The sequence below is a fragment of the Larus michahellis genome, chromosome 19 (genome assembly GCF_964199755.1).
Source record: "Larus michahellis chromosome 19, bLarMic1.1, whole genome shotgun sequence".
In the NCBI taxonomy this organism is placed as follows: Eukaryota; Metazoa; Chordata; class Aves; order Charadriiformes; family Laridae; genus Larus; species Larus michahellis.
Window position 1 is genome coordinate 3584594 of NC_133914.1, and position 24274 is coordinate 3608867.

The 24274-nt window shown below is 48.6% G+C and overlaps 2 protein-coding genes across 16 annotated transcripts in view; both read left to right on the top strand.

The window, feature by feature from the left end:
* The first annotated feature begins 3200 nt into the window (after positions 1–3200).
* On the top strand, positions 3201–20613 carry NCMAP (non-compact myelin associated protein). 6 transcript variants are annotated; one of them, XM_074563253.1, is made up of 4 exons: positions 3201–3264; positions 15331–15425; positions 15553–15637; positions 16136–16887. In XM_074563253.1, exons 2-4 carry the CDS (start codon positions 15341–15343, stop codon positions 16275–16277), a joined length of 312 nt encoding a protein of 103 aa, XP_074419354.1. In that variant the 5' UTR covers positions 3201–3264; positions 15331–15340; the 3' UTR covers positions 16278–16887. The 6 variants fall into 6 exon arrangements, with proteins under 6 accessions (XP_074419354.1, XP_074419353.1, XP_074419349.1 ...); XM_074563252.1 differs by lacking the exon at positions 3201–3264 and adding an exon at positions 3416–3716 and having other exon boundaries at positions 16136–20613; XM_074563248.1 differs by lacking the exon at positions 3201–3264 and adding an exon at positions 3416–3943.
* A 363-nt stretch (positions 20614–20976) lies between these two features.
* Positions 20977–24274, top strand: part of SRRM1 (serine and arginine repetitive matrix 1) — an 18463-nt gene continuing 15165 nt past the window's right edge. For all 10 annotated transcript variants that reach the window (XM_074563158.1, XM_074563163.1, XM_074563162.1 and 7 more), the window contains exons 1-2: positions 20977–21082; positions 23713–23802. In XM_074563158.1, coding sequence (XP_074419259.1) covers positions 21062–21082; positions 23713–23802 — 111 coding nt within the window. In that variant the 5' untranslated portion in view covers positions 20977–21061. The remainder of the gene's footprint in view (positions 21083–23712; positions 23803–24274) is intronic.

Consider the following 24274-nt stretch of genomic DNA (forward strand, 5'->3'; position numbering starts at 1 on the left):
GTATTTCTCCTCCAGAGCTGGGCTGTCACCTGGGGATGTGTTTGCTGCCCTTTCTCTGCCTCCTCCTGCCAGCTCAAATAAGCAAATCAGGAAAATGCACACATTTACGGGTGTGATGTTCTGCTCCAGCATGGCAAAGGCAGAACTGCAGGGACCCAAATGCTGCCAAGTTCTGGTCTGCCGCTTTCTGGTTGTACGTGTGAACCCAATGCTCAGAGCATCCCTGTGGTAAGATGGTTTCAATTTTGATCTGTTATTTCACAGAGCGCAAAAATACATGGTGGGTCGGGTGGAATTAATGGTATCTCCTGCTTTCAGTGTGTCTTATTTTGTACTGAACAAGAGCATGTAAAGCCAAGTGCTGCATTTAGATACTAACACTCCTCATCTGGGCAGAAAGCACAGCCCCAGCCCAAGGGGATTTTGTACGTTTGCAGTGAGATGTAGCGTCAGGTATCAGGTTTCTTCGCATAACTGAGTTGCTGTACGTGGGTGAGGGAAACTAGAAATGCTTTTATAACTGGGTCTTGATGGGAAGAGTGTCCTGGCAGAAGAGCTGGCTATGAGCCGTCTCCCGTCTCACACTCCCTACTTTGGTGGTTGCTTTGGGACTTCTTTGCTTCCATGGGATCTGTCAAGGGCACTCCTCCACCACCGCCTTGTGAGTGACCCAAAAGGAAGTATTTCTCATGCAGAAGAAGCTGAAGAAGTAGATGAAGAAACTGCAGTAAGAGCTGCAAGATGAGGAAGCACCTAATTTTTAATCCCAGCTCCTCTGCAGGCTGCGTGTGCAGCCTGGGATGGGGCGGTCTCTTCAGGCTGCTGTCTTTTGTGAGTCCCAGCTAGTGGTGCTTTCTCTAAAGTAGCAGCTTCTGGAGATAAAGGATTGTGTGAGAATCTTACCTTTCTTTTTTTTTGTCTGTTTTTTTTTTTTTTTTCTTTCCTTCATGGCTGCAAAGGAAAAACTGTGATTTAAACACTAGAAAGAAACATCCCAGTGAATTTTGATACTTACTCTAAATTTTGTGATTTTTAAGTGCGCTCTGGATTTTTGGAGTCAGCTCCTGATTTCTCTTTCTTCTGTTTGCTTATCTAACCCCAGCCGTGGGCTGGAGAAGTTCTGCTCCTCCCTTTGGAGGCTTAATTTAAAGGTGGCCAAGGAAGGTACCTGCTTGCCAGCTTCTCTCAGGAGTAGGTTCTCCAGCTTTGAAAACATTTCAAGTGCGGGACGAAATCTTTTGCCCTCTGGATCTTTCTTTTCATCTTTCCCTCTGGCAACCCCAGCGATAACACACCGGTGCTCCCTCTCCAAGCCCTTCCTCTGTCCACCAGTGATTCATTAATGAGCTTGTTTGCTTTAGCAGTGCCTTATCAGTGAAACAAAGGGTTCTGCAGAGGCTGCGATACCCAGGCTCCACAGGCTCCACAGCTGCAGACACTCATGCGTTCAGAGTGGTCGGCACAAGTTTTGTCCCCCGGGCTACTGGAAGTGAAAGGCACCCGTGTTTGGAGGGTGGGAAAGGTGAGGTTCAGGGATGTGCTGGAGGAAGCTCAGTCCTGTGGAGCTGCAGGAGATGCTGATGTGGAGGGATGGAGCAGCTGCCGGCGCGTGCCCTGGAGGGGGATGCTGTGGGAGAGCCATGCTCTGTTCCCTGCGGGCTTCCAGAAGAAGCTGCCTGCTGGCATTGCCCAACTTCTTGCACAAAGGCGTGTGTGGGACCTGCAGCAAACCTTCTCTTGCTCCAGCCGGCACAAACCAAGTGTCTGAAACTCACCTTGCCAGGAGCCCCAGCTTTCTTAGAGCTGTCGCCAAAGAGAAACTGTAAACGTAATAGAAATTCTTGGCTCTATGCTCATGTCACTGGCTGTCTCCTCTCAGTTTCCAGGCCAAGGATGCCAGCCCAGACCCCCACCCTGGACTTTGTTGCCCCCATGACACAGCAGAGTGGCATGTCTCAAACCCAGCAACACGTGGAAATCCCTTCTGATGAACGCATTAGGAAGCATGCAGATAAACCTATCTTGTTACACAACCCAGTGGTAGCTGATTAACTGTTACTTGTAAAAGCCTTGAAAATAAGTTAGGAAGTCATCATCCCACCGCACAATCTGTGCCAGCTCACACAAGGCCTGGTCTGAGGATTCACAGATTTAAATCACCAAGGAAGAATAATTTTTAGATGTGTTTACAGTCAAACCTCCACTCCAGGGAAGCTGGTCATCCGTGGAAGCCGGGTGGCTATGCGTGATGCACTCTGGTGTTCCCAGGAAATCTGCTGCAAACGTTTATGGATGATTACGTTGCTGCCTTCCCCTACAGAGGCAGGATTTTGAAACAGGCAAGTTTCATCCATATGTTTCGGGTTGCTTTATAACAGAAACAGAGATCTGCGGTGTTAGTTCTGGCTGCAGATGGGGAAGCTGAGATGCAGGAGGGGGGGATATTTCTTCTGCATGGCAGCTCAACAATTGTAAACCATGAATTGAGCCCAGACCGAGGGCTGCAGGTTTGTTAATGTGGTTCCCTGGTTTCCAGAGGGAGCAGCATCAGGCGTCAGACAGGGGACAGGTACCTCTTAGGAGTGTGATTTCCATGTGGAAAAAATGCAGACAGGGACTGCGGTCACACGCCTCTTCCCCACACATTAGTGGGAAATGCAGAATAAAGCCAACTAAGTACGGGTTAAAGGCAAGGATTCCTTTCCAGTTTGATCCTTTTGGTTCTACTAATGAGTAGACAAAACCACTTGTTCCATGCCTGGGGTGGATATGTTTGAGGTTCTTCTCAAAACTGGTGAGCTCTGGGTGAGCTTTAAGGCACCTTCCAACCCAGACCGTTCTGTGATTCTGTTACGAGCGGCTTCTTGTTTTTTAAACTGCTCAAATCTGACTTTTGTCTGCCCGAGCCTCTCCCGTATCAGACCCCTCTCTCCCTCCCTCCGGCCCCGCCGCTCGCCGGGCTGCGAGCCGGGGCTCTGCCCGCGTCCCCCCCGCCCGGGGCCGGGCCGGGGAGGCGGCGCCGGGCGGGGCGGCCCTGGGGAACCACCTGCAGCGGCCGCCGGTACCGGCACCGCCGGGCAGCAGCGGGCAGCGCTCCCGGCCCGGCCGGGGAGGCGGCGGGGACGAGCTCGGCGGCAGCCCCGGCCCCGGCGGCGGAGGCGGGGGGGGACCTGGCGGGGGAGGCGGGGGGACACTCGGTGTCCGCCGCCGCTGCGGGAGAGCCCGGCCCGGCGATGAGCTCCTGAAGCCCCGCAGCATCCTCCCGTGAGTAGGGTAGAAATCTTGCCGGGGGTTCGCTATACTTACATATTTCCGATTGCTATAAATTTAACTTTTCTCTCTAAAACTCTTAAGTTATTTTCCGCTGCCGGTGGGACGGCTGTGAATCGTCGTTTCAGTGGGGTTACTCCGGGTTTATGTGCGAGTGGTTGTATATAAATGCCTCTACGTGCAGCAAAGTTCTTTATCGGTAACTAAACCAGAAAGAAATACAGAGCAGATGTCCTCGTGCGATTTTCTGCTAAACTGGTGCTTCAGCTGTTGTTTCACTAATTAAGGTACGGGGACTGGAACGGAGCTGGCAAGTTGTTTCCTCCCCAGAGAGACGTGTTGCACGGCTGGAGAAAGATCGTTCTCTCGTTAGCAGTGTCCTTCCATCACCGGGAATATGCTGAACCTCCTGTCCTGACTTCTTCAACCCCAGCACTATGAATAAGGTTTTGTTGGTGGTTTGGGGTTTTTTTGTGTTTGGTTTGGTTGTGTGGTTTTTTTTTTTTTCTTTAAATCTGCTGAGCAGTGTGCTAGAAAGGGCTGGCAGACTAATATTTAACATGAAAAGCACTAGAAAGCTCGGAGCATTGTGTTACAGTTCGCTGAACGTTGCCAGCACGGAACAAAACTCCACTGCTTTCATTATTTGGGAACAGGCTGAAGTTGCTGACAGGTTTGAACTGCAATTTCTGGTTTTGCATGGTAATTAATGTATTTAATACCCCAGGAAGCCCTTGCTAAAGGAAGCGTGGCATTTTGTAAACAAACTTCACTAATGTGATATGTTGTGCTGGGTGGAGTGTTTGGGCAGGAGGGTTTGATTTAGTGATTAGGAGGCAGAAGACAAAGGCAGTGCAGTAATCGGGGAGTTCGTGGCCCCGTGAGAATTACTGTCGTGCTGATGGACAGTAGCTGGGCTGTGGATGCAGGTTTAGACACTGAGGGCTTGCCAAGAGCTTTGCCAGGTTCTGCTGGAGGACAGGGTGTAAGCGTAGAGTATCACACTGCCTGCGTGTTTGTCTCCACACCGTTCCTGAGAGAAATGTGCCTCATTGATTCAACAAGTTTGCATATGCAGAACTTGGAGAAATCTTCGCTGTTTGTGAAGTGAAAGGGGTTGCCTTCTACCTTGCATACAGAATTCTATGCATTTTTTTTTAACACGGAAAAAATGTAAGGATATGGGATTTGCAAAGGTTCGTACAACAGCATTTTTCTGGTAGATGAACAGCTTGAATGGCAGAAAATGCAGTCCGGGAACTGGGGAGCACGTTGTACCGCATGTGTGAGCTGCAGGCAGAGGACAACAGTCCTAAACCTCCACAACTGGCAGTAGACTTGTCTCCCTTGTTGGCAGTCATTCATGAGAAGGTTTCCTCTCCAGCCCTGCTCCTATCTGTCTACCGAAAGCATGACTTTTATTAGTTATGCTAAATTCTTCTTCTGACGGCAATAAACGGTGAATCAGTCGGGATTTGGTGCACAAAGGAGCTGGAGCAGCCCGTGAGTGATACACCGAGTGCCTACAGTGGGCTTAGCTGTGCTCGGGGGGGTAAATCCGTGGCTGCTGAATGCCCTGGAGGGTGCTGGCACCTGCCCCGGGGTGATAACCCCAGCAGGGCATACCTCTCGCACTGGGTTCTCATGCCCCGGCACCAGGCTGGGATCAGCATCGCTGTGTTTGGAGGGGGCTTGGTGGGGGCCGGCAGGTGAGCCTGGACCTGGCCTATTGTCGGACATGTGGTAGAGGGGGGAAAAAATGTGGCAGGGATGAGTGTGCTGCTTTTACTGAGAGTCACAGAAACCAGGAAACGCAAATGAAAAACCTATAGGGCTCATTAGGCATAGATGATATGAGGCGTGAATGGAGATCACAGAGGAGGGAAGCAAGAAAAAAAAAACGCTTCTGGGAGGTCCGAGTCATCCAGTTTCCCACTGACATACACCGCTTAATGTTTTTACAATGACCTCCATGGAGCTACAAAGTTAGAAGGTAATTCCAGGGGACCTTGAGTCACGGTTCTTCCTTGCCATCATCTGCTTGGGACCGGCTACCAGGGCAGCCCCGTGCCCAGCTTCGAGCTTGATGGTGCCGTTGCTTCAAGCGCCAGTGAGTGGGCAAAGGAAAGGGGCTCTGCCTTGATCACAACCCCTCATTTGGATGGAGACCACCCCCTGGACCAAACACATACCTCGATTCATCCCACGTAACCGCTCAGCTGCATGCTTGCAAAGAGGTGGCTTTTGGTGGGATTTGGCAGGTGATTTTTGGTGGGGATCAGACTGGAGAGAGTGAAATGAGCCCGTGGATGATCACAGCAGTTCTGGGGGCTTGGGCAGCCCATCATCTGCTGTGCTGACCCAAAGCCTTGCGTGCTGCATAGTTGTTTCGCGCTTCTGCTCGGAGCAGGACAGAAACCCAAATAATAACTTGGAAAGACAAAGTTTCCTATTTACTTATTAATCTGTAATGGAAGTCTGAAAACTCTTGACCTAGCAAACGTATTTGTCTTCAGAAAAGGGAAACGAACACCCGTCTGCCAGCAAACAGGTGCCGTGTTGATTCATGCGCTACGGTTTGTGCTGATAAATGCGGAGAACCGTTGCCCGCCATGAAAGGCGGCTCAGGGTGCAAACTCATTCCAGCCCGCCGTGGGGCACAGTGCGAGTGGGAATCTCGGTACGAGGTAAATGCAGAAGTAGCTGTTCCCGTCTCTCTGGGTCTGCTGGACATGGCGAGGGCTGCCTGAAGGCACATCTGGGATTGCCTTCCTCCTTGGATTCATTCCATCTATGTGCCATTGGGTAAGAGGCTTGCCCACAGGCAACGAAGGGTTCGGAGAACAGAAGGGACTGGCCAGGGAGGTGTGTGATGGTATGGGAACTGGGAGAAGTGGTTTTCCAGCCTGGGATCCCAGTCCTGGTTTGGGGCAAATCATTCACAAATGATACTGGACTCCAGCCACGGTTTGGCTGGGCTAGGAAGGAAGGTGGAGGACAGGCTGTAGATTTCAATGCATTTGGCTTGTGTGTCTCCTTTTTTTGGATAGTTGCTGTCCTTGTGAGTCTTAATTTGCCCCAAGTAACACCTTTTTCCTTCTCTTGTCACAAGTGGCTGACGGTATTTTAGCAGTTCTTTGCTTTGAAAGGCAAGTTCCCCATATGTCTAGGCAAAGCACGAGATGTTTTTGCTGGGTTTCCCCTCTTCTCTTGTGGCTGCGCCCTTCACGAGAGGTCACTGATACCTGGGTGTGTACAACACGGTTAGACAAATACATTTTGGTGTCTCTAAAAACCTCATTCTTCATTGTCAGAACCCCCACGGAAAGCTGCTTTGCTGCACACATGTAACTCAGCCAGCCCTTTACAGTGAAGGGATGCAAACTGGCCAGACAAGATATAAAAACTCCCTGAACTCTGGGAAACTTTGGAATTGGATCTGATTCCAGATCTGCATGCCACAGCAGGAGCCCAGATCTGCCCTGTGCTACTGACGTGAATTAATTTCATGCTGTTCTCCAGCTGGATACGATGCTTTGACATTGTTTTTGTGGTTTCTGTCGGTCCTGTTCCAGTAACAGAAAATGGGCCATGGAGTTCCTCTTCTCTGAATTGCCCGTGAGAACTGGGCTGGGCGACATCTGTCCTGCGGTGCTTTGCAGTGGCAAGTAAAAGCCGGGCAGGCAACACGGCGGGGGGACCAGAATCCTGGGAGACAGGCCGTGCTTCCCGCTGCAGGTAGGGCAGTGCCAGGGCTGGTGGTGGGATGCTGAGCTCTGAGCCCCTCGTGGGGAGAAAACTCTTGTATCGCTCTGTGAGGATGTGGGAACATATTTTGTAGAATAGCAGAATGATTTGGGTTAGAAGGGACCTTAAAGGCCACCCAGTGGCACCCCCTGCCCTGGGCAGGGACACCTCCCACCAGCCCAGGCTGCTCCAAGCCCCGTCCAACCTGGCCTTGAACCCCTCCAGGGATGGGGCAGCCACAGCTTCTCTGGGCAACCTGGGCCAGGGGCTCACCGCCCTCACAGCCAAGAATTTCTTCCTCAGATCTCATCTAAATCTCCCCTCTTCCAGTTTAAAACCATTCCCCCTCATCCCATCGCTCAACTCCCTGATCAAGAGTAAATGCTGCAATTGCCACGCTCAGAGTTTGTGTCTTCATCCCCTCTCTCCTGCTTTGGAGCATTTATGGGTTGTTCCTGGAGTAAAGCAGATGCCCTGATGGAAAATCCAGGTGAGAGAGGATTTCTACACCAGTGTGATCTCCTGAACTGCTCCAGCCTTTCAGTAAATTGCAGATCCAGCAAGTTACAGAGCCTGGTAATCGCTTCTGCAAAAACATTGCTGAATCTGAGATGGTTGGTTTTTTTTTTTAAATTCTCTTCTATAGGAACCTGAAAAACTGTAGGGAGTTTTCCAGAGATATTGCTGAAGAACTGAAATGAGTCTTGCACCAACCTTTTCGAGAGCAGTACGTGCACAAAGCCGGGTCACTTTTCTCCTGCAGGAACAGAGGCAGACAGTCCTCAAGGGCAAGCTGCTTTCTTGTGGTTTGTTTGCCCAGATCTACTGAATTTGCCACCAAACATGCACTTTGCTGGGATTTCTTTGAACAGCGGAGACGAATTGTCGGGTACGGTGATTTGAGGGCTGCGTGATGCGATGCCACTGACCGCTGCCAGCCTCTGACCGAGGGCTCAGCGCAGATTCATTTTCTCACTTTCCATCCAAGTGCACACCTTGATGGTTTCTCGAATTTGTCACCTTGAGTCTCATTCACCCTCCTCCGTGAGTCACTCCTGCCTCGAGATCTGCACAGGTGCCTGGAGACATTTTTCTTCTTTCTGAATCAGGTGTTGGGTTTTTTTCCCAGGTAATATTTAACCGCTAATTACACATCCTTCCCTCCTGTGCCCCTCACCTGAGCGCTCCCAGGAACATACGCGGTGCCTGGGACCTCATCAGCGTGCAGTGGGTTGAGCACCTTATTGCGAGCCCAGAGACTGGCTGTGCGGTGTTTTGGGAGCCCATGTGGTGTCTGGGGAGCCCACGTGGGCTCGGGGCTCCTGCGGTGGCTTGTACCTCCTGTAGCAGCCGTCGCTTTTCAGTGCTGGTGGATTTTCTTCGCCCGTTGCGGTGATGAGTCTTGTAACCCACCAGGCTGCATTTTTTCGTTCCTAAATCGCGGGTTAATTATGCTGCTAGGCACTGGTGGGAGCTGCCGCTCAGAAATACGGTTCTGCTGATATTTCTGTGCACGGAAGGGGCTTCCAGCTCCCGCTACATCCAATGAGCTGGGAATCAGCCTCAGGCATTGTTCTGTGCTACAGGTTGACTGTCCCTCGTGTCCCTCATGTTGATTTTCCTGGCTGAATTGTGTGCATATGAGCTGCCCCTAGCACATAAGCCACATTGCTGGGATGCCGTGGGATATCTCTACCGATCTGCTGTAAAACGTCATACAGAAGTGCATCCCATCCTTTCCAGAAAGCGTGGGACTCACTGCACAGGGGAGGTATCCCGGCTTTCCAGATGTGCTGCCCATTCTCTGAGCAACTGAATCTGTGCAGCGATGGCGGGAATAGAGCATGTCCAGATGCCACAAGGGATAGAAAACCCTTGATATCTGCTCAGACAAAGCCTTCTGGTGGAAGAGCACATCCAAGGAAAAATATGATGTATGGTCTTCTTGACACAGTGCAGGGAACTGTGAGCTACCTCCGGCCCCTGTGGAGGAGCACATCACCTGCATGTCACGCTGCGCTGTTAGAAAGGGCTTTTCCACAAAACCAAGAGACATTACGGACACTGCCTGAGCCTTGGAGGCCACCTCATGGACCTGGAAATCGGTGGGCTCAGTCTGTGAGTTATTTTGCTCGAAGTCTCGAGACGTGGTTGTGTGTTCTGGGAGAGGAAGGAATCCCTCCTCCAAAAAAAGAGGCCAGGCAGCGTACTGCACCTTTGCCTTTTCTTAGAGCAAGGTGGATCCCGTGAGACTTCTTATTTGCCAGCTCTTGATTACACCGCTCCTGGTTGGTTACTTTAGCATCTCGTGTGTGTACAGTCATAAATTAAAAATGTAGAATAAGAGCCTTCTAATAATAATTAAAAAAAGCTGCCCACAAAGGAAAACCTCTAGCATTCCTTTCAGGAATAAGCTGCAAAATTGCTCCCAGGTCTCTCTTGATATCTGCTATGTGCATCACATGTAAATGGTGGTTTTGTTTTAAAATGTTATTTCCTTTCCTCTTAAATTAATAACTTCAGATCTAAATAATAATGAAGTAACTCGGTCTTCTGCAAACACAACCATTGGTCCAAATGATTAGTTATAAATGTCCTTTAAAGAGCCTTACTATAGAATCACAGCACGTTAAACAGACCATTTTCTTTTGGATGATGTATTAGTTTAAAATTTCAGTTTTGTGTAGCGTTTCTGGATGGAGGGGGTTTTATTGCATCCCGGCTTCCATGGGTCTGCCTGGAAATTTAGACAAGTAATAAAGTGGGCCCAGGATGGGAAATCCCAGACAACCGGCCGGAGCTAGTGGGAAGCTGCAGATGACACGTACGATATTTGTCAGTGAAAGAGGGGGAGTCGGGGGGTTTAAAAAACATAAACTTCAACAACAGGCATCTGACCTCGGCCTGACAGACCCCACTGAACAGCTCGGGAACGGGAGGTTACATCTGAGCTGCAGGAACCTCAGCCACCAGCGTGGTGGTGGTGGTGGTACGGTGGGGTTTTTTCCATTTGAAGTTCAAATCCTGGTTCTGACATGTATTTCACAAGTCTTCTAATCTGCGTGTGCCTTAGATCCTGGCCTGTAACCAGTGGGAAAATACCTCTGTCTTGTTTTGCTTCCCTGTCCTGGCTTCTCTGCATCGACAGTCTTACCCTGAAGGATCTGGAGTGTTTTTTAACCATGTGAATGCTCTTCGCTGAACACGGTGGAGTTACTGCAGTTCCCGTGAATAAGCGCATTCACACCGAGGGAGAAGAAGAAACGTGTGTGGCCCAGCGTTTTAAGGCAGAAAATTAGAATTGGGAAATCGGCAGTTTCACAGCCCGGTTTAGACATTGCTCCTGGGCAAGTCGACGACAATGTCTGTCTGGTTCAAATTTCCAGGCTTTCGAAACTGGGGACCTGTCTTCACTTCCTCAGTTCTTGTCCTCTGCGTGAGCCTCTGTGAAAATATGAGCCTCTGTCTTCCTCTGCAAAGATATAAGCCACGCAGGTAGAATTACTGTTGTTCTTTTTTTTTCTTGGTGCTGCTACTGCCCAGTAGAGTTGCCTGCAGTTTGTGTAACTTTGTCTTGGCAAGGAAGTGAAAATGCTTTTAATGTGTGCTTTAACAACAGCTAAACCTGGAGAGCTCGTGCCAGAACCTGAGACGAATGCTTCCATAAAGGTGCTGGTCTGACATGGGGACACGTCGGAACACCCAGGCTCCAAACAGAGACGGTTGTTTCCCCGAGGCCATGTTTATGCCTCAGCTCCCACTGGCCAGTTTCAACTTGGGTTTTTTTCCCCCCTTCCTCCCTCATGGAGCCTCGCAAGGGAAATTCAGGCACCTCCAGGTCTCACTGAAGCACATCGTGTTTTTCTTACTTTCTGAAGTTAAACGCCGGTGGCGTTCCTGGTTCTCGTGGCTCGTGATGCTGCTGGCAGGCGAGTGTGGGAGCACGCGTCCGCGAGGCCATTCGGGTAGAGGATGGATGTTATGGGGAGCTGGAGCAGAGTTTGTGACTCTTAAATATAAACCTGTTTCCTTTCCGCACTGTGCCACGAACGCTCAGTTGATTCCCCCGCGGCTGGAAAACAGCTGGGAAGAATGGAACGTTGCGGGTTCAAACCACTCGTCGTTTGCTGTGATCAGACAAGGTGAACCTTCTGGCAAAGACGGGGAAGGTCAGGCTGCTCAGGTGGAGGAATGGAGCTGAAGCACCCACCTGATTCCCCTGGGGAATGCTCACAAGCCAGGTGAGCATCTTGAGCCCCGTTACTTTTTGGAAGGGAGAAAAACTCTGGACTGACTTAGAAGGATTAACTTCTCCCTTGGACGGGAGTGAGTTTGCTGCTCAGGGTGTTGCGCGAGCTGAGCTGAGCCCAAATGAATCATAGAATCACAGAACGGTTTCGGTTGGAAGGTGCCTTAAAGCCCACCCAGTGCCACCCCCTGCCCTGGGCAGGGACACCTCCCACCAGCCCAGGCTGCTCCAAGCCCCGTCCAACCTGGCCTTGAGCCCCTCCAGGGATGGGGCAGCCACAGCTTCCCTGGGCACCCTGGGCCAGGGGCTCACCGCCCTCAGCGAAAAATTTCTTCTGAAATTTTTGTGATACAATGCAGAAATCAAGCAAAACGGTGCTGGGTTTTGTTGACCCATTCCTTAGTGGTTTTTGTAATTTAAGACCCTGCCCTGCGGACGTTTTTGGGAAGGGCATCAAGTCCCAGAGCAGCAGAGCTGTCAGCCAGCGCTCTTCCTTAGACCTGGATAAGCAAGGGGGGAAAAATGACCTGGTTTTCAGACTATGTTTGGCCACAATATAAGATGAAAACACTGTCTGTGCAGCAGGGCAGTTGAAAGGATGAATTAATTCTTTAACTGAGCTTCGGGGTCAAAACTAGTATATATTACTGCTGGAGAAACAATAGCCCACTTTGTCTAATTTAAAGCCTGCAACACAGCTTGATGCTTTTTTTTTTGGGTGGCAAAGTGCTGATTTTGTGTCTCCTAACCAGCACCTGCCTGCCCTGGCAGGGTGTTGGCTCTCGAAGTCCAGTCCTCCTGGAAAAACTCGACCAAACCCCTCTGTTCCCCATCACCCCTCTCCTGTTGCTGCCAGGAGCTGCAGGAGCCGCCCGACAGATGATCCCCCATCCCCATCCCGCTGCGAATGAGCGCGGCCATTCAGCTCGGAATTCGTCTGGATAAATGGGGGCATTGCTACCACTTGCCAAAACAACCTCTCCGCTTGTATCTGCGAAGGTGTTTTAGATGGAAACGTGCCCGAAGCTTAACTTTACGGAAACATTTCCAGCTCCGTAATAGGGGGATGCAAAAATAAGCGGCAGTGTGTGCCCCCAGCCCCGGTCTGGAGAGCTGCGGGTGAATTAGTGCTCTCAGGTGTGTGTGCACAGGGGGAAGTGCACGCCATGTGTCATAAAGAAAGAATGTCCCGTGATTGCTGTATCAAAGTCCAGTTCTTCTCCCCAGCTGTCTAGTTTTTATTGAGCCCTCTTGATTTTCCAAGTGTTTTTTTCTAAACAGAGTGGGATCCAGCCCGCAATACCCTGAAATCGGCAAGTTCCCATGGATTTTGCTGGATTTTGCTGGGTCCTCAAGTCTCGCAGCACAGGTTTGATCAGGCGAAACCCTGCTGATTCACGGGGGAGGAATGGAGCCGGGATTGCTGGAGGTAAAACAGAAGAATTAAGGACCGGAACCTCCCACCCTGGCCTGAGACACAGACCTTGGACCTCTCAACTTGCTATACAATGCAGAAAAAAAAAAAAAGACTTGATGCATTTTTCAAATTGCATCTTAGATCGCGTACACCCGGTCGGGTAAATTCATCCTTTTTTGTAAACAGGCGGTTTCACTGACAACAATAAAAATTCTTTGGTTATAAGTGAGTCATGCACAAACAGCTCACCATTACCAAGGTGGTTTGAACCAGGTAGAAGTTACTCAGTTTGAATATTACATAGCTTTGTATCTAAATATTCAGCCTTATTTATTTGAGGTTTTTATTTTAGGAGCCAGAGGAGGAGAAAAACGCTTCTGTAAATCTGGAATTTGTGCTCTCTGAGTCGGGAGCAACAAAGTAAAAGTTGGAGGTGGCTTTTCCTGAATTATGTCTGTAGCCAAAATCCTCGCCCAGCTTTGCCCAGCCTCTGCCCCTCAGTGGCACAACCTCCATCGACGCAGTTTCAAATGGATGGGTGAGGAAACAGATGGGATCAGCGCTGTCACCCGAGCTTCGGTGCCTCTCACAGGTTCCTCCAAGGCCTGTGTAAATCCTCTCGCTGTGCTATACGTTAACGCCGGGCAAACTCCAAAGACAAAGACCTCCCTGAAAGAAGGGTGTAGCTTGGGGGGGTCGGTCTCTTCTCCCAAGGAACAGGCGATAGGACAAGAGGAAACAGCCTCAAGTTGCACCAGGGGAGGTTTAGGATGGATATTAGGAATAATTTTTACACTGAAAGGGTTATTAAGCGTTGGAACAGGCTGCCCAGGGAAGGGGTTGAGGCACCATCCCTGGAGGTATTTAAAAGTCGGGTAGACAGAGAGCTTAGAGACAGGGTGTAGTGATGGTTTTTGTCAGAGTTAGGTTGATGGTTGGACAGGATCATCTGAAAGGTCCCTTCCAACCCAGGCGATTCTATGATTCTGTGACAAAATATTTCTTTCAGCGTGGAAAGATCTACAACTCCAGTTGATGATCATGTTGCTGAATTAACTTGGCCTTGGTTAAACAAAGGAATCATTCAGTCAGAGCAGAATGACCCAGTTACAGGCTTGAGACAGAGTTATTTTTGAGGGTTTTTTTCAAAGAAAAAAAACCCCAACCTTTTTAACTTAAGGGGATCGAAGTATTTGATGAATTGACCTTGCAATTCTGATCCTTCATACCCAGGCAGCCGTGGATGGTTTCTCTTCCTGCCGCTGACTGATTTCTCTCATTCCTGATCCATCCGTTGGTGGAGCCTCCCAAACACACATGGTGTGTTGACCCAGCTACTGCATCCCCGCCCCGAAACAACACCCTGGCAGGGTCCCCCTGGCCTCCCAAAACTGCACCCTGCCACTACACGTGTTCTATTTGGTGAATGCGACTCTGCAGAAACCTTTAGGAAAGCCTCCCCAGGGGGAAGGGAAGGGACGCTGCCTTTCATGCTCGCATTTCTCTTTATTACCCTCTGAATTCTATCCACTTAATAATTTCCTGGCTATTGTATATCTTGTGCTCTGGAAGAATTAAAGCTACCAAGAACAAGCCACAGGTCCACAATATCCAAATGGAGTATAACGGAGTCCTGGCTGGTTGTACCGGGCAGCATCTGAAACGGGAAGCTCAATTCCAGTGTCAGGTGTTGAAGAATAATTTAATTTTTGATGGATAGTTTGAAGGTGTTAGCTCTCTGAAGCTGGGAGCTGAAATGCTTTCGGAGGTCTGTTTGAAGTGGTTTTCACACCTTTCTCAGACTGAAGGAGTCTTTTAATGGCTAAGGTTACCAGTCACATTTAGAAAACATTTGGAAAACGCTTTTAAAATCAGTAAGCGTACAGGCTGCTCTTTCTAAATCTAGAGTTTTACCCTCCCAAAATGCAGGAGCAGGCATATTTTCAGCTGTCCACTTGCAGGCTTGTCCTCTTCTGATCATAGACCTGAGATCAGGTCTCACTGGGGTGAGTGAGGGGCTGGTCCAAACTCACGTCACCTTTCTGCCGTAGTCACATTGCAGTATTTTTTCCTGTCGTGGGGTAGCTGTTGTTTGTCACGTAACTTGGAGCTTCAAGTCAGCTTAAAAGTGGTTGGGTTTTTTTCTCCACATTAGATGAGTGAAGCTACTTTAAATTCTATTCTATAAAGATGTTTTTATACTTTTCTGTGCTGACTTTTTTTCCTTTCTTAAAGCCATATTACTCTTCACGCTTATTTACTCAGTGATCCGAATCTCATGACCCGAGATGACAATCTAAAATCATAAAACATTTAAAATACTTATATTTATTCACAACTTGTATAACAGCAATATATATGTATAGGTGATAATGCATTATTGTGTTTATATCTGATTTTATCCTGTTAATACTGAGCAGTGCATATTGTAAGGCAAATTGCTCACAACTGGATTATAGCCAGATTTCCATTGACTTCAGCAGGGCCAAATTTTCACCACTAAGAAAATACGGAGAACCCCAGTTTGGCAAGCCTGCACTTAGCAAGCTCTGAATCTTTAATGGGTTGTTGCCTAATTATCACTGAATTGTGCTGTCAAAATTTGGTTAATATTTTATGAACTCACTCTTCTTCTCTTCTTCTGTAGCCGAATCAAGATGACGACAGCCGCCCCACCGATCAATAACACTCAGTTCTCGGTAAACATGACCACGAAGTCTCAAGAACAAAGTCTCTACCAAAGTAAGAAAAGCAGTGGGGTGGTGGCTTTTTTTTTTTTTTTAAATGGACCTCAAACTTAGCAAACTTCACACAGTACAATGACAACTTTGTAAATAAGACTTTTTTTGCCTTTCTCTTTCCCTGCTAGGTTCTGGAGCAATAGTTGCTGCCATCGTAGTAGGAGTGATTATTATTTTCACAGTGGTTCTGCTCATATTGAAAACATACAACAGGTATGTGGCCAAGTTTCGTCCTTCATTAAGGCGAGACGAGATGGACTAAAACCACTGTCAGGTGTGCTCTCATCTAACAGGCCATTTCAGTATTTGTTGCTGAAAATTCCCTGGAGAAAGCAAACTATAATGTGCTTGACTGAAGTGTCCTGAATCGCTGTGATTGAATTGCTAGGGAGCAGAAAGAGGTTCCCAGTGGAGGACGTTTGATGGAAGCTCTTTTTAGGGATTCCTCCTGACATAGGGAAGGTTTGCTGTGGGCATCGAGGCTGCCCGAGAGGAGCGCGAGGTCTCACTTTTCAGGGCATTGGGTTAGACTTATACGCTCGAGATGCGCTGACTTGCCATTTAGTATCTTTGGGATGAAATCCTGGCTTGTACTGATTTTTCAGTAGCTGTTCGATGTAACCTGCTTCCGCGGGAACCTTCCCAATACTCCCCATGGGAGAGACCCAGCACGTGCCAGCCCTGGTGACAATTTCATTTTGACCCTTACAGGCGCATGAGAGTGAAGCGGGAGCTGGAACCCAAAACGACCAAACCGGCAATGCCACCAGCTTTAGGGCAGAACAGCAACAGCCTGTCTCAGCATCCCACCGTGACCTTCATACCTGTGGACATCCACATGCAGAGCAGATAACTGGGAACGCCCGGCCTCCCGGCGGGGAAGAGACATGGAATTCTTATTTACATGGTCCTGGGACTCCTCAGCAAAGCAACGCTGCATTGGGAACAGCAACGAGCTGTTATTTTTTTGTCTATAGATTGTAATTAAGTCCTGCTTTCCCACTTTGGGAGGAAAAATAAAAGGTCTGGACGCTTTTTGTATGGATGAAATCAACTGTTGAAGGCATTTAAATCATCAAAAATGCAGCAAGCCGCCTTACAGAGCTCTGGGTATGGAGAGACTGAATAAATCCCATTCCTTGGAAGAAAAGATGCGCCCTCATATTTTGTGGAGCTTTTGCTTACTTGGAGAGTTTGAGCTCTTTCTGTTCTGCAATGACTGATGATAAACTGGAAGAAAAACTGGGACACGCGAGCTGCAACTCAGGTTGAACCTGGGTTTGTTGTGATTTGTGTGAAACAGGTTTGTAGTCTATTTTATACATGATGGATAGTACAAGAAGTATCACAATTGTATTTATCTTTACTCATCTTCTGTGTTTCTAATGCCACACACGTATGGTTTGAGATAAAAGAGAAAAAGACACTTTTTATTTTCAAGTCTTTTTACAATATTTCTATGAACTTGGTAACTTATCCATTTCCAAATGATCTCAACGTCTAAGGGTTTTTGCTCTTACACCAAGAATTGCCTTAAGCTCATTACTGGAGTTGCCTTAGAATGTTTTGTCTTGTCCTAAATCTGAATTCTTTAGTTGAAAAAGTAAGCATGGAAAGGCGGTATCAAGCAAGTGAGGCGTTACACAGCTACTGTGCACAACTCGCATCCTGAAATGCTTTGTGCCCTAATGCAGACTAGGCTTGAACTATTTTTAGAAATTTCTTATTCTAGAAACTAACCAGAAGTGATGTTGTTGTGCAAGTGCGATGATTGTGGGTGTACAGTAATGCACCAGAGAAATTCCCAAGGATACTCACGGCCCACTGAGCAGGGACACACAGCGGCATTGTCAGACGTTCAGTGGCTGATTGTCTTGAGGGTCGGTATCAAAACAGCTCCAAAATGCTGCCTGACAGGACAGAGGGGAAGGATTAGGAAGAATCGTAGAGTCACAGAATGGTTTGGGTTGGAAGGGACCTTAAAGCCCACCCAGTGCCACCCCCTGCCCTGGGCAGGGACACCTCCCACCAGCCCAGGCTGCTCCAAGCCCCGTCCAACCTGGCCTTGAACCCCTCCAGGGATGGGGCAGCCACAGCTTCTCTGGGCAACCTGGGCCAGGGGCTCACCCCCCTCACAGAAAAGAATTTCTTCACAAGATCTCATCTAAATCTCCCCTCTTCCAGTTTAAAGCTGTTCCCCCTCATCCCTTGGCTCCCCTCCCTGCTCCAGAGTCCCTCCCCAGCTTTCCTGGAGCCCCTTTAGGAACTGGAAGGGGCTGGAAGGTCTCCCTGGAGCCTTCTCTTCTCCAGGCTGAACCCCCCCAGCTCTCTCAGCCTGTCCTCACAGCAGAGGGGCTCCAGCCCTCGCAACGTCTCCATGGCCTCCTCTGGCCCCGCTCCAACAGCTCCGTGTCCTTCTGCTGTTGGGGGGAATGGCTGGACAGAGTGTGAAGCAAAGACAGCGGTACCACAGCAGCCTGGATTTATTGGATGGTGTGTCTTGCGTTGAGACAGCAGTTGGCTCCAAGCTGCTGTGGCCGTTAGAGGGCTCCAGCCCGTTTGTAGACCTTATTAAAACCTTTAATAGGGTATTTTAACTCCTTTTTGGGAGCTGTAGTGAGAAATGTTACTCTTGTCTAACTGAATGGATCACATAGAGCTGCCAGCTGGAAAGCTTTTTGCCCTGGAGCGGTTCACTTGCTGTTCTCCCCAATCCCGTCACACATCACCAATAGCTACATCCTTAAATCACGCAGTGCTGAAACAAAACTGCTCGTTCTCAGAGTAAAGTGATGGGGCACCGGGGGGATAAGTTGATATCTTTTTTCAAGATGTGAATGCATCTCTGGAACAGGTAATTTTTACTGACTGGTATTTTTGTGCACAAACTAAATTTAATTACTTTGCAATTATTTTTTTTGGGGGGGGGATATGAAACTGGAGCACAGTTTGAATTCCAAACTAAATATTAAGACAGCTGTTTGTGAAGTTTCTAAATCTCGTTGTAAATATTTTACTTGTCCTAGTTCTCTAACTTATTTTTTGTGGCAGCAATGATTGATAGAATCGTTCAGAAGGGACTGCAGGTGCCAATTTCATTTTTTTCTAAAAACGTAAAGGAGTTTGTCTCCTGTTCCTATCTCTGGACAGCTAAGGATTTTTTCTGAGCATGTTCCACTGTATCAAAATCAATATCTTTAGAAAAGATTTAAGTCCCATCTTACTGTTATTTTTTAATGTTACCAGCCAGACCTACTTCTAGCAAATTTTACTTTCCATTTCCATTCAAAACAATGAAGTTCACTTTGCTTCACTGAAGCAGAGTAAGCGATTCTAGATTAGTAGAATTACTATCATTGGCAGGAGAAATCCTGCCTTGACCACACTAGCATTGCTCAATCAGAAAAATTCAAAACGTGCTGTTTTACCCATAAAATTTGCCTTATATTGGCACAGCCTGGGAGGCCCCCACAATCCATTCTGCCTCCCGTCAGCAAAACGCAGAGCTTATGCTGACCAAGCAAAATCACCTTCTTAAGAAACAAAATTCACTGTGTTTCCACTGTACTACCACTATAAGGCTTGTGTAATTTGCTGTGGATTTAACAGTTTTCTGGGAACAATCCCACACTGTCCTTGTCCTGCAATAGTAGCTGCTGCTGCAGTGCTGATTTCACCTGCCCTGTTCTCGGCGCTCACCTTCCACTTTCAGACTCCTAGTTTTTGGAAAAAGCTCCCCTTTAGCTGCCTTTTGTGTGCAGACTCGCCACCCCGTAAACCTGCTGGTTAAAAAAAACCCACAACAACTGAAAGCTGATATTGCAAACTGGTCTATTAAAGAAACCCCAGACCATGTAAGCCTTTGGAGAGAACAGGCAACATAAGTGTAACAGCTCTAACAAACTCCTTAGAGATTATCCCTGAAGCTCTGCAAATTAACGCAAGGTTGACCCCTTAGCGGCCCAGTGCCTCAGAGGGCCTTTGTGCTCAGCAATGGGATACAAGCAACCTTTCTAGTTCCTTACTCTGGTTAAATTTCTCTCTTTACAAAATGCCAGCTGGGCACTCAGCAGTGGCAATGAGAACATTTGGCCTGCAGGTCATATAAAGAAATACTGCTTTTTTTTTTTTTGTTTTCCTAAGGGCATACTCAATAGTTGGTCTGCAGTGGATCTTGCAAGAATGAGTATTTTTTTTCTTGCTCCTAAAAGTCTTCTAAAATTTATGGCTTCAGCAGTTGGATCCTTCAGTCTCACAGCTGGCACTTTACTGATGCAAGTACACTGGTAAAACATTTCAACTTTTCACTTCTGGGTCCTGTTTCCCAAAACTTCTGCGAGGCAGCGTTCACCCGCCCCGGGCCCGTCACCCACTTTATTCCAGCAGAGAGCACGGAGCTCCACCTAGTGTCCTCCTCCCGCCGAACAGGCTGCAACTCATTTCTCAACAGGCAAAACCTTACCTTAACTCCAAATTTAGTTGCTGAAATTTAGTTTCCAAATTTAGTTTCAGGAACTGCTCGCGGCCTCCAACCCAGTCCTCCTTCCCCTTACCCCACGGTGCCAGGAACGTTACGTGGCCGAGTTGAACGCTATCCAAAGTTTGGCAAAATGCAGAGGTATCATTGGAAGTCAGAGCAGATGCAATGCAGGAATGTTACTTTCCCAAGTCGCATAACCAATTTATTTTACAAAAAGACATATGTAAAAAGCCTGTGTCTCTCCCATGTGACAAATAATGACTACTGATAAAGTGGGAAACAACTGTTGTGCTTTAGTCTATTTAAAGGAACCTGGTATTTCCTTTTTTAAAGATAAAGGACGTACACGTTTCTTTTAAATAAAACCAGGGTTGTTACTTCGGATAAATTTGTGTTCACACCAGCGGACTCTTGACTTTACTCTCCCTTCCCCTCTCTTATCTTCCAGTGCCACACGCGAGTTCTGCCTGCACAAGCCACAGGCCAATTTGTCTCGAGTGGGCCGAAGGGCCGGGCTGCTCACGGCAATTTCCAGCAGGGCAACTGAACACCGCCCACAGCCTCTACTGGCCGGGCACAGCGGCGGGCATACGCCACGGTGCTCACTGACGGGCACCACAGGGCCGCAGAGGCCTGGGCCGGCATCACGGCCCCTCAGAGCAGCTGCCCCTCCAGCCCCCCGTGGCGCAGAGATCCCGCTGTCTTTTGCGGGGCCGCATCGGCCCAGGGGCTGCTGCTCCGTCGAGGAAGGACCCGAGCTGCCGCGAGGAGGCGGCTCCCGAGGGAAGAGCGGCGCGAAGGAGCCGCTGTGCCGGCTGAGGGGGCCGGGGCCGCCATGGCCTCCCCCCTCCCGGAGCCGTTACGCGCCGCGCACGCGCCGCCACTCGCGAGCGCCGGGCCAACCTCTCGCGAGAGGAGGATTCCCGTGGCAGCCGCCCCCCTCAGCCCCGACGGAACGCCGCGCTTTCTGATTGGCCGTCCCCCGCGCGCGCACCGACCCTCCGCCGCGGCGGCCGGCCAATGGGCAGGCGCCGGAGAGCCTTTGCGGCGCGCCGGGCTCCGCCCCTCCGGCGGCGCGCGTGCGAGGGGGCTCGCGGGCGCGCGGTGCACGCCGGGACGGCAGCGCTCTGCGACCAGGAGGAGGCGGAGGAGGCAAGATGGACGCGGGGTTCTTCCGCGTAAGTGCCGGCCTCAGGGGGGGCCGAGCCGCCGGGGAGAGCGGTCGGGCAGCTCTGGTGGGGGACGCGGGGCCGAGCCGGGCCGCTACGGGTCCCGCCGTCCGCCGGCGAAGCCGTTGGCGCCGCGCTCCCCCGGGGAAGCGCTGCTGTGCCCCCCCCGCCCTGCGCAGGCTCCTGTGAGGAGCCGCCGCGAAGAAAATGGCGGCGGGAAGGAGGCCGGTGCGGCTGGGCCCATCGGCGAGGCTGCCGCGCCGGGGGGCTGCGGGAGAGGGAGGGGAGCGACCGGAAGGGGATTGGTCGCCCCAGGCCCGGGCTCGCCGGTTGCTCGGTGCGCGGCGGGGGTACATGGGCCTCTCTGGGCGTCCCCGAGGGCCGCGCTCTCCCGGTGCAGCCTGGGACCGCCGGTTCCTGCGCTAGGCCTCGGGGCGGCTGGGCCTCTGACCCCGCCGGAGGAAGAGGGGTCCCGCCGCGCCGGGGCCTGCCCCGTGTCAGGGCTGAACGCTGACGGCCCTGAAATGCGGGGAGGTGTGGGAGAAAAGACCCGGGGGCAGATGGGAGGTGAACCCGATTTTGCATTGAAATGCACTTTAGTGTCCGCATTCAAAGCAAATAGACAAAACTGCCGCCTTTTTTTTTTTGAGACATATTTTTAAGCTGATATGCAGCGTGTTAAATATATTCAATGTAAAAAGGAGTTATGCTTTATTTTTAGGTTTGTGTTGTTTTTTTATTTTCTCACAGCTGTGCTGTATTTTCTGCAGAGACTATTAAGCAGAAACCTACCTAGGGTATATTTCCTTTCAGCCTTTTCTCCCATTAATAGGAATGAACCTATTTTGGGGGATTTCATTGACAATTTTGAAACCCAATCTCATCTTCCAAGGCTCGTTCATCTCTTCAGCCCTCTTATTTTCTATTCCTGCAACTAGGATGTTTTTAAAACATGAGGACACACATAACCCTTAACTAAATTCAGTTTTGTGTTAATGTACTAGCCTGAGAAAAATAATTACAAGTTAAATCTGTACTTATTCTGTCTAATGCAATTGTTAAAAAGCTTACAAATCAAGTGGTTGTAATTGACGGCAGAATTACTGGGACTGAAAACACTGAATTAGAAATCTAATATTCTTTTAAACTGGCCTGTGAAAGGCGACTGTTTTTAAAAAAAGTAAAGCAGCATGGCACTGAAACGGGGCTGTGAAACAGTGTTCTGGTCTAGTTTTAGTCTGCGTTCAGAAGAAACCGAAGTTCTTGTGGAAAATGGAGAAGTGCAGCAGAGCAGCAGTTTGGACTCACCTTATCAAGAAAGCTGCTATTAATAATTCCTTCAGTTCTTTGCACTTCTATAAAGTTGTTAGTGAAAATTATTTTGTCTCTGCCTTGAAATTCCTGTGATACTGTGCTCTGTGTCTTGTTTGGTTACCAATACTGCATGCCATGTGTTACGAACAGGCTAAGAAAAATGTAATTCCTTTCCATTTTGCTTCTGGGTCGTGAAAGAGAAAATTAAAAAAACCCAAAGAATACAACATTAAATTCTTGAGTGATCTGGCAAGTATTGTGTTTGTTGCTAATGTGTAAGCCACACAGGAGACTGCAAATATTATAAAGAGTTTTAAACAGACTTAATCCTGGTAACTGGCTGTGTAACAGTCGATATTTAGGATTCCCGTGTTACAGAACAGCAAATGGGAATGTTGATCGTTCATTCCCTTTCAATATCTGATGACTTTTTAGCATGCTGTGTTGCTATTTCAAGGGGCATTCTGATCAAATTAAGTGACTAGGTTACTTTAGAATTTGAGCTTCTTATTTGTTGCCTTTTGGTTTCTTAGTAGTTTGTGTTATTGCTGGTACTTGACCCCTTCTTCCATGCATAGGAAATGGCATGTATTAAATTCCCGTATTTTCCCTCAGTCAGGTTGGTTTCCCGAATAAACTTTACTTCACGTGTGAACTGTGGGATTTTTTTGAATCATTAACAGGTCATCAGTATTTGGATGCGGTTCTGCACATACTTTTGTTCATGTGTGGTTCTGTTTACTTCTGTGCAAGTAAATTTTCCAGAACTGGACGTTCAAGCCTTTCAATTCCAAATGAATTAACCTATAGTTTCTGTTCATGAAAGTGGAACGAGTTGGTGAACTTTAACAGAGCATGATCAATAAAATAGTATTCTTTGTACTCTTGCTGGCCTCATGTTGGCTGACTTGCTTCAGAGAAATTTACCCAAAGGTTTTATAGAAGTCACTGTAAACAAATATGACATTTTTGTTCTTGGACAGAGGAAAAACAGCTTATTCCTTTTGAGGAGTTTGTGAATTCCAGCATAAGTCCTTTTCATAACAATTTGATACTATTGTACTTTTAAACTTGTAAGTAGTATGCCAGGGGGATTATGTGATTAAGGTGTCATTGTAGAGCTCAGTAGCCTGCTTACCCCTAAAGCTTCAGCAGTAGATGAAGACTATAGTGCTAACATTGAAAGGCACCTGAAAAGGCTTATTTGCTTACAGAATGGTGAGATTGGTGTTGCTGTGCGCTGTCCAGTGCCAATATGCGGGAAAATAATACTTGAAGATGGCTGGATGTCATACAGACTAACGATCTTATTTCCTGTGCTTTAGGGAACAAGTGCAGAACAGGACAATCGCTTCAGCAACAAGCAGAAGAAGCTGTTGAAGCAGTTGAAATTTGCAGAATGCTTAGAAAAGAAGGTAAGTTAATTAGGATGAGATAGGAAATAAGACACCTGAATCGAAGAAATTCTCAATGCAGTGGTTGGGTATCAGATAGTACATGCAAGAAAATGAGGAATGTCTTTTCTTCTAAACCCATGCCGGTGGGTATCTGCTCAAGCATCAAAGATACAGTAGTAATATGCCTGGAGTACTGTGTCCAGCTCTGGGGCCCCCAACATCAGAAGAACATGGGCCTGTTGGAACAAGTCCAGAGAAGGCCACAAAGATGCTCCAAGGACTGGAGCCCCTCTGCTGTGAGGACAGCCTGAGACAGTTGGGGGTGTTCAGCCTGGAGAAGAGAAGGCTCTAGGGAGTCCCTAAAGGGGCTCCAGTAAAGCTGGGGAGGGACTCTTGATCAAGGATTGGAGTGACAGGACAAGGGGGAACAGTTTTAAACTGAAAGAGGGGAGATTTAGATGAGATCTGAGGCAGAAATTCTTTGCTGTGA